At 30.8% G+C, this 10,766-nt stretch overlaps 1 protein-coding gene across 1 annotated transcript; it reads left to right on the top strand.

The window, feature by feature from the left end:
* The first annotated feature begins 9,663 nt into the window (after positions 1-9,663).
* Positions 9,664-10,410, top strand: LOC131019076 (uncharacterized). Its single transcript, XM_057947757.1, has one exon. It carries the CDS (start codon positions 9,664-9,666, stop codon positions 10,408-10,410), a length of 747 nt encoding a protein of 248 aa, XP_057803740.1.
* Positions 10,411-10,766: the final 356 nt, after the last annotated feature.

The raw sequence follows: 10,766 nt of genomic DNA, 5'->3' as shown, positions 1-10,766 counted from the left end.
TAATAACAAAAACGATTATACTCCAATCCAGTGTGATGTGAAGCATATGGAGTACGTAGTAGTTATGTACTATGCCAATATTTCTTTTTTTTGATCAGGACTATACCAATATTTCTTGATAAATTAGAGCATACCCCCTCTTTTATTTATTAATTAAGTGTCATATTTTAATACTCCATCTGTCTCACAAAAATATGAATATTTTGTCATTTTAGGGCGTCTCACAAAAATATGAATATTTATATTTTGGTACACTAACTCACCACAATCCATTTACTTTTCATCTCTATTTTTTCATAAAGTATGATCCATTTTCCACTCACAATAAACTTTTATTTAATATTTCTTCAAACTCGTGCCACTTACAAATGTTCATGTTTTTGTGAGATGGAAGGAGTATATTTTTTTATTTTCTAATAGTATTTTATTTCAAAATTTAAGAGTAGATCTAATTATTAGCTATAGTACGTGTTTTTCTATTTTATCCTTATCATTATTCAATGTTTGTTAGAATATAGTAATTAGTTGTACATATGCATTTATTATGATAATGAATAAGATTACAAATGTAAATTTCTTATTTTATTTATATATGTAATTTGATTAAAATTTTGTTTATTTGGAATCATCGTCACATTCAAAATTAACTTCATTAGTTATTCAGCTAAACTAGTATTCAACAATAATAATTAATTGTGAAACGCTAAGTTACGAAATTCAAACCAAACTTTAAAAGGAAACATGCGTACTATACACAAGCAAAATATCGCAAAATCGGTTTTTACCCTAAAAAATTCGAGCTCGAGCTCGAGCTCGGCTCATTAGATGTTCGTATACAGGATGTTCAAGCTCGAATTCTTCAAAAATTTAGAAAAAACTTCTTAATTAATATATTACTCGAGCTCGAGCTCGAACTCGTCTTATTTAAGGCTCGTGTACTAACTCACTTGAAAGTTCGTGAATAGGCTCACAAACCACTGGCCACCGGGTCCTCACTTAAGTGAAGTGACCCGGGTTCGATCCCTCTTGGGAGCGAATTGGAGATTGGAGATATAAGGTGGATTTTGGTGAATGGAGAGATAAGGTGGTTCTTGGAGTGGATGGGGGGAACTAATTACTAACATCTAACATGACTTTGCCGCTCACAAACAATGTTCGTGAACAATCGAATCCGAACATGTTTGCGTGCTTAACGAGTCGAGTGCTGTCATGCTTGAACTCGACTCGATAAAATTATTGAGCTCAAAATCAGACTCGAGCTCGGCTCATTTACTATCAAATTAAGCTCCAGATGAGCTTTTTTTTAGCCGAATCTCGAATAGCTTTGAGTAGCTTTGTTAATTTACAGCCCTAACTAAAATATCATTTGCAAAAATAAAAATAAAAAAATAACTGAACTTTTTAATATGTTAATTAAAACTTAAATTATCATAACTTGCTCATTTTAAATTCATTTTTCACATATCATATAGTATCAAATTAGAGGTTATTTTATGATCTCTTATTTAAGCTATATATAAGATATGTTATCCAAAACATAATTACATGAAAGTAGGTAATTTCTATTTATAAAATAAGAAAAAAGAAGAAATTTAAAATAACTAAATAATACTTTCGTAACAATTTCTACCATTTTGTATTTGGAATTGTGGCAGTTTTTCCTTTTTCTTTGAAATGTTGTCGATGGTGTTGCACATGTTTGTTGTATTTTTTAAATTTCAATTTTACCCTTCAAATTAAATTTATTTCCACACACTTCTTTGTTTAAATATATAAAGATAAATCAAATAACAATCATGTTATTACAAACTAGATTAAATTCCAAACAAAATACAATCAAACATTAAAATAAAATACAACCCACACGTCATTAGTGATATCTGAACCAATTACCTCTTAAAAAAGAGAGTTTTTGTTGCTTCAACTTAGCCGCTTCGACTAGGCCTCCTCAACCCTTTCAACGGTTCTAATTTGTTGGACTCGCTCGCTCCATTGGACACTCGCTCAATTCTTTTTCGATTCCATCACATTACGATCCAACAAACATAATCCATTGAAATGACAAATTCTAATGGATTCTGGTCCTATTCCAATGGATATATCTATTGTTGTATAAATATAATATAAGTGAGCGTTTACTTTTCATGATTCATATGATGCGTGTACTTTCAATCTCGCCGGCCATTTCAAAATTATATGAATCAATCGAAATTGGCTTAAATAGAAATTTCAAAGTTCCAATCAATCTGATTAAATACTAATAGATTAGCCTTATTATATTTATCCATCTAAATAATGTTCAAAAGTAAAATTCCCTAATGATTTTGACTAAAGACAAGTTCAAAATGACTTCGTTTTCAACTGATGATTCTGTCCACCACGTTTGACGACTAAACACTGCAAGTTCAAATGGACTTCTTTTATAAAACAACATCAACCCTGGTTAAATTTATAAACCACACATAAAAAGGAAAATAAAATAAAATTAAAACACAGGGCTGTGAGCATTGAGAATGTCCAGATAGAGGAAAGAAACACTCTAATAACATACTTATTTTGCACATAAGGCCACCACAAAAGTTAAAATTCTCCAGGGGATATATTGATGATCGCTACATGACATTTGAGAAACTATTACAAAGAAAAGACACCCCCATCCCCACCCCCACCCCCACCCCTACCCCTACCCCCACCCCCAAACCATTGATAAAAATTAGTAGTATGTTATTACATTCACAATAAAGTGAGGAAACAACACTTCTGTCCTACTCTGATGCACCCCATTACGATGCAGTATATTATCAGCTAAAAAGAACTATTTGCTCACATGGAAACCATCATAGTTTTCTGCATTCTCTAATTATACACATATATATACATACCTATGATTTAATTTTTTTCTTCCTGGGGTGGGTGGCCGGGGACTTTGAGTTACTCCTATAATTAACTGTCACTCATCTATATTTAAGTAATTTATTTAATGAGTTTAGAGTTGGAAACATCTGTTAACATCATTTTGTTTTAATAAGATGCATGTGTACCCTAGTTAGCTAGCTAGTACTAGCTAGCTCTCTCTCTGTCTCTCTCGTACACACATACACACACCAGCTAGAATAAAGTTTTGATTTAGGGAATTTCAAGAATATATTGTTTGGGTTATTTTTAAAGAATTGTTTAGGAATTTATCAAAAGAGGAAGAGCTACTACCCGCCCCCGCCCTCACTCAAATATGAGCCACGCTAATTTCTGAATCTCTGTCTTCTATTTTGTTTGACCAATAATCCACTATCAAATTATGCCTTAAGTTATGAATTAATATTCGTATATATCAAAATTGTTGGTTTAAACAGACATGTGCTTATATATTTACTTGGTCCTTTTTTTTTTAATTATAATAACAACATTTTTCGTTGTACACACGATTGAAAATAGACCCGTCTTTACTATTTCTCTCATTTTATAGTTTATACATAAATCTCTCGCTCTTAAATCTCGTAATTTCAAAATCTCTTAATTTATTTTATTTGTAATTATTTTTCATTTTATAATTTTCTAAGTATAAATTATAGTGATAAAAATACGAATGTCACTATTATATAGTGACCTCATAAATTTGTGACAACATAATTTGTCATGACTACATTATATTGTCACGATATACAATATTGTCACTATATATAGTGACAATACTAAGAATTATCACTATATATATAGCGATGAGTTATACTAAAAATGTTATCTTTCATAAAAAATAAGAATACTGCATAAATTAGTATACGGTGTTACATAAATTGCTTATAATGACTGCATAACGAAATTCAATTAATTGATAAATTTTTGCTTCCTCCAGTTCGACCAGGATTCGAATCCAAGTAAAAATTCGCCCCCACTAGATAAATATAAGCCATAGGATTTAAAAATCAAATGTTATTCTCATTTTTCATCATATTTCTCCATTCTCATTTGATCGTCTCCCAATATATATAGATACACTCTAATGAGATTGCTATTTTCGTGAGATCATGAGTACAATGAATAAGGCAGTATATTGATGAATAACAACATTAAAAAAATCCGCTCCCTCCAAAATTCGAACCCTGGTAAAAATGAATGCAAATCCTAGGTTCGAATCCTGAATGGAGCAATTTTTTATTTTATTTTTTGAGTGCATTAATTTTAACAGCGAATGCATTAATTTTTATGGTGGATGCATTAGATTTGATGGTTCTCACGTTCTCACAAATAATGTAGTTCTCTCTAGAACCACACCCTATATATATATATATATATATATATATATATATATATATATATATATATATATATATATATATAGATATAAGGTTTGGTTATGGTGAGATTGTTATTTTTTGTGAGATGTGAGACTAATGAATAAGCTAGTATATAGTGATGAATAAAGAATATATAGTGTTGAATAACGATATTTAAAAAATTAGTAAAATTTTCTCTCATTTCAGGATTCGAACTCAGGTAAAAAAAAAAAATTCTCCTCCAAGTAAATATCAGTCATATGATACATTAAATCAACACTTACAAATCAATCTAAGATCTCACCATATATGAGGGATCTCATTAGAACCATTCTCTATATACATTAAATTAATTTGTAGGTGTTAATTTAATGTATCATATGATTGATATTTATCTGAAGGGGTAAATTTTTTACCTGATCTCGAATCCTAGAGGGAGCGAAAATTTTACTAATTTTTAAATATCGTTATTCAACACTATATATTGTCTTATTCATCAATATATACTGACTTATTCATTAGTCTCATATATATCTCATAAAAAATAACAATTTCACTAAAACCTAACCACGCACACAACATATTATATATCCTATCAATATTATATATATAATATTAGTGATAAAAATAAGATCATCATTTAGTGACAATAAATTTTGACAACAATAAAATATGTTATGTCATTGTTACATTATTTTGTAATGATATATCCTATCAATACTATATGCATATTTAGAGTGACAAAACTAAGATATTCATTGATATATAATAACAAAAATTGTTGACAATAATAAAATTTATTACCAATGCATTATTTTGTGACCAATGTTTAAATTGTCATTAAACACCTATATTGACATAAATACAATCATTATTTATATTGTGACCACTAAAACCTGTTATTTTTTGTAGTGTTACGACTTTCTTTGTATTTTATATACCACATGGTATTTTGTTTGGAAGCAATATATATCATACTATATTCTATATAATTCCAGTTATATTTTGTACTTTGAAAATTCCCACATGTCGGTAATTTATCACATTGTTGAGTAGCAGAAAACCATAAATCTGATCACGCGACTGATACAGTTTTTCATTCTTTATGATGTAAATATGGCACAGTATAAGTACAACTACTTATTTCAATTTTGACTGTTTGATGGGACATAATTAATTCTTACTGTCTTCATCTATAAACATACCTGTGATTCCAGATGAATCGCGTGCATTTCATCTCGAATTTAAGAACTTCTTGTTTTAGAATTAGGTAAAATTAAATTAAAAAAATTGGGAATATGTCAATTTCATTCATATTTTTATTCCAAGGAATGGAGTAAAGAACATATATATATATGATTTAATTTTATGATTCAAACTCCACCATTTCCCTCTTCCATGTTAAAAGAAAATGTCTTAACAAAATCATTAACTATATCTTGACGTTTATAATTGTTATTTAATGCTGACACACAAACAAAAGCCCTTAATTATTTTGTATAAATTTTTTAATTCCTTTAATTATGAGTTTGTACTAGGCCATTCGCAATTACTATTCAGATTTGAATTTATAACTTCACAACCATGCATAAAATAATCTAATATTAATTCTACTTTTTTTTTGATCGGACAAAGTCATGTTAGATGTTAGTAATTAGTTCCCCATCCACTCCAAGAACCACCTTATCTCTCCATTCACCAAAATTCACCTTATATCTCCAATCTCCAATTCGCTCCCAAGAGGGATCGAACCCGGGTCACTTAACTTAAGTGAGGACCCGGTGGCCAGTGGGCTAAGCCCCCTGGTTCTAATATTAATTCTACTAATAAATAGGTCACCCGGAATGAGAAATTTCTCGGTGAGGATAAATTAATGTGGTTGTTCAAAGGAATGTCTAAAATCTTGGACATGAAAAAACACATCCCATCACTTTCATTATTTTAAGTCATGTAACTTTGTATTATTAGAGACGAAAATATAACATTCAACATGTAATTAAATTGAACTAGGTGCCTAAAATACAACAAAAGAAACGAGTTTATAGCTATATATGCCATCTTTTTATCAAATTAAATTACCAAAATTAAAAGGTACTATAAATTATTTATTTAGTAAATTGTTTTTTTTTTTTTGGTGACAAAGGTAACCCGACATCCAAATGAAATAGAAGCAAAAACGACAGAAAGAAAAGGGTTGCGAATTCTTGAATGTCTGGAATTGGGCATGGACGCATATATAGAAAAAGGGCTGCTTAAAAAAATAAAAAGGTAAAATAAAAATGCATAAAAGTGGAAAATGGTAAGCAAAGAGGCAGAAAGAGAAGGAAGACATTATTTTAAGTCATGTAACTTTGTATTATTAGAGACGAAAATATAACATTCAACATGTAATTAAATTGAACTAGGTGCCTAAAATACAACAAAAGAAACGAGTTTATAGCTATATATGCCATCTTTTTATCAAATTAAATTACCAAAATTTAAAAGGTACTATAAATTATTTATTTAGTAAATTGTTTGTTTTGGTGACAAAGGTAAACCGACATCCAAATGAAATAGAAGCAAAAACGACAGAAAGAAAAGGGTTGCGAATTCTTGAATGTCTGGAATTGGGCATGGACGCATATATAGAAAAAGGGCTGCTTAAAAAAATAAAAAGGTAAAATAAAAATGCATAAAAGTGGAAAATGGTAAGCAAAGAGGCAGAAAGAGAAGGAAGACATTATTAAAAATGGAAACAGTTGTTTTATCGTGTAGAGTGTTGGAAGCAACAAGTGTGGGAATCCTTCTGTCAGGTGGTGAGAGAGAGAGAGAGAGATTCATATACAATATGGTGGGTTTTTTTATCCCTCTAATTACACTCTATAATGGGTGTGTTGTGTGTGATTATAAATGTATCGTATTATGAATTACTGTATATACCATGTTATAAATTAATTAAATAATTACATTGGTATAAATTAGATCAAATATATACAATTTACACAATGTTTAAGTCAATAACTTATTACTCCATATTAGGTGAGAATTATGGGAAAGTGAGTTAATTTTCATGCTTCTTTTCACGATTTCAATTGCTTCTATGCGCCTCGAACTACACACATGAAAATGCTTTCACGCACGTAGATGACAAGCATGAATGATGCTCTCTCTCTCTGGATGTGTATGATTTGGCATATGATGTGTGATATTTGAAATATAATTATTAAATGTTACAACGCCTCGAATTTATAATCAGAAGATGAAGCGTGAGAATATATATATATATATATGTGTGTGTGTGTGTGTGGTGAATATTAAGTAAGCATGCTTTGATTAATTAGGTTGGTTAATTTGTCTTGATTCAACAATATTGTTGGTGTCTAATCATAATTAAACTAGTATATTTAATTAGTAGCTCTCATAGTCAGGTTTTTTTGCTTTGTCCTGGAGTGCATCGAGTAATCGATCAATTTATTTTTAGTTTCATTTTTATTTTTTTAATGGAGGAACTCTAATTTTTTTTTTTTTGGTAAGATAATATGCTATATTTAATATTTTAATATATGAGTGTGTGTTATATGTTTACTGTGGAGACTGGTGAGACCATCATTATTGATACGCATGTGTATGAATGTATGAATATGATTATAAGCGTATAGTACTGAAATTTGAATGAAGAAATTCAGAGGTGAAGTTAAATAGAATTAAATATCTACAAAAAATAAAATATTAAGTTTACATATATAGTTAATGTGAAAAATCAAAATATTTTCGTATCCGAAATTTGAAACACACAAGGAAAAATAAAAGGGGAAATATGAAGCTTGAAGTAGGTATATATATATAATTGGTACAGATCTAAATCTTTGATCTTGATCTTATTCTTTTTTATTGGTGAAGTCACGAACAAAAACACATATTTCGGTTTCACAAGTGATGTATACATACGTAAAGTGCATGGTATATACACTATCAATAGCTCCAAATATTATTTTATTTTTTTGACTTGGGGCCTTGGGAGAGTTGGGGAGAGACTCGAGAGAGAGCAGTGGAGTTTGAATTCGGGACCTCACTGTTCACACACAAGAGGTCGCACCGCTTAATCCCCTTGGGGAGAAATATTATTTTATCAGTACAATTAAAATGCTACTCATAATTTAATGTATAAGTACTTTTTATACAACCTCTGTGTTAAATAAGTTACAATTTTTTTTTTCCAAATTAATTCTACTATATTGATTACATATAAAGATCCAAGGGCATGCTTTTGTTTATTGATTTATTAAAAGGCCTCTTGATATTTTTAGGTGATAAGGGAAGAAAAAGTTGTAGGTGCCTAGCTTGCGAGTTGGAACAACCACAAATTAAGTAATTGATGGACACTTTGATACAAAATATATCTATCATTATTGCCTTCTTTGTTTCAAACAATTTAATAAAAAAAGTGATCGATATATTCCCAAAATACTTGACATTCCCCTAAAAGTTTGAAACAATTAGTGAAAGGGCATTTTTTTTTTTCTTTTTACCTTATTCGACTAGAATTATATGTTGTAACGAATTATTAACTAGCATGTGCTTAGTATATAGGATAACATTTTGCTAGCTAGCTATAGCAAAATGTGAAATTATGAATTCAAATTTCACAACCGACTTCCCATATTTTTGGGATGTGGAGTATATCTTCTGGCAATTGAAAAAATAAATTTAATATTTATATAACGATAAATTCGAATTTAAGACTTTTAGTTTCATATACTATTAATTATTTTGTCATTAGATCAATAGACAAATATGGACTATATATATCTTACCTATAGGTCTACTCACAGCGCCAGGTATGAATAATAATTTTTTAGGTAATTTTTCTTTCGCATCAAAAAATATTTTTATCCTAATTATCAAAATTCTTGCATACAAAATGATCATATTAGAGAGATTAAGCCCAATATAAAATCATGACTGACCCAATGGATGAAATGTGAGGTTTGTTTATTGGGCTTATCATTTGAGATTTAAGCAAATTTTAGACATAAATTTTCTTCCCAATTTTGTCACTTCGCCCTTTTTAGTTTGGGACACTAACATTTATGCATCATGATATCTACGTTGCAAAGATGTCGATTGAGCCATAACCCGATATAACGGTAAAAATAAACAAGTAGATAAATAAATAGTCAATAATATTAACTCATAAATTAACGGGGTTAGGCTATTAGCCTGTTTAGCACATAAGACATAGTTAGGGCTCTAAATTATAATTATTTGTCTTCAAATATTTCGTGACCGTGGGTGACATAGGAATAAGACATGAAACACAATTTAATTAAAATAAAATATCTCGTGTGTGAATGAACGAGTACTTTTGAACCTCACAAGAAGTTAGAAGCCCAACTAGAAACGCTGTTGGATGTGGACTCTCAATTGGCGAAGGATGCTTCTTGACAGGGAGGTCGAGCAAACTCAATCTCTTCTTGGTCAGTTATCTGGTTTCTCTCCTTGTGTAGGTTTAGTGGATAAATGGTTTTGGAGAGCCCAAAAGAATGGAGTTTACACTGCAAACTCGGCCTATCAAGCAATTAGAGACCAATTTGAGGAAAGAAGAGTTGAGCCGGAAGAGATGAAACCTTTCAGTGATCTGTGGAATACAACAGCCCCACAGAAAGTTCGTGTGACAACTTGGCGTGTCTTGAGAAACCGACTTCCAACTTGTGACAATCTTATTAGAAGAAATGTTCAAGTGGGAGAGGTGGAAAAGAGCTGCGTTGCTTGTTTTTTCCCGCTGGAGTCGGCGATTCATCTGTTCCTCGACTGCCCGAAATCGGCAATGATTTGGGATCAGATTCTTAATTGGACGGGTTACAGCTGGGCTCGACCGCGGGGTATTCCCGAACATTTCTCTTCTTTTGTGTATTTGGCAAATGGCAAGAAGAGTACTCAGTTTCTTAAGGCATTGTGGATGTGCACTATTTGGGTGATCTGGAGAAAGAGGAATAAAAGCAGAAGCAGATTCGAAGACAAGGTGTGGGAGCTTAAGAGCATTATCATGGAGATTAAAACTAGAATGTGGAGTTGGAACAAGATTTTTGGTTTTTTTACGTGGGAGCCACCCATCCTGGAATGGTGTTCTTCACAGCTTTATAGCTTTATGTTGTAAGCTGTATTTGGTACCTCTGGTACCTTCTTCCTTCTTAATAAATTGTCTTTTTCTGATCAAAAAAAAAAAAAAAGAAACGCTGTAAACCCATTTCAACTTGGTTAATGGTAGTAAGCCCAAATAAAAATATATCAATTATAAAAAAAATGTATAAAATGTACCCATTTTAAGATTGAAATGACTAAACTACTCTTAACACAAAAAGAAAATACCAAACAAATCCCCTTCCTTGCTCACCATGCTCGACAGTTCAATGCTCGACGCTCGACGCCTTCGCCTTGCTCGACAGTTCTTAGTTGCTCGATGCTCGAGGTGTAGAGAAATAGTTCAATTTGAACTATTGCTCGCCTTGCTCG

This window comes from Salvia miltiorrhiza, chromosome 3, assembly GCF_028751815.1.
Source record: "Salvia miltiorrhiza cultivar Shanhuang (shh) chromosome 3, IMPLAD_Smil_shh, whole genome shotgun sequence".
Classification (NCBI taxonomy): Eukaryota; Viridiplantae; Streptophyta; class Magnoliopsida; order Lamiales; family Lamiaceae; genus Salvia; species Salvia miltiorrhiza.
The sequence above is the reverse complement of the archived record's forward strand: the minus strand, read 5'-3'. Positions and strand labels throughout refer to the sequence as shown.

What these genes read in the sequence shown, in the direction of transcription:
- LOC131019076 (XM_057947757.1), top strand. Translation starts at nt 9,664, where the DNA reads ATGTGGACTCTCAATTGGCGAAGGATGCTTCTTGACAGGGAGGTCGAG.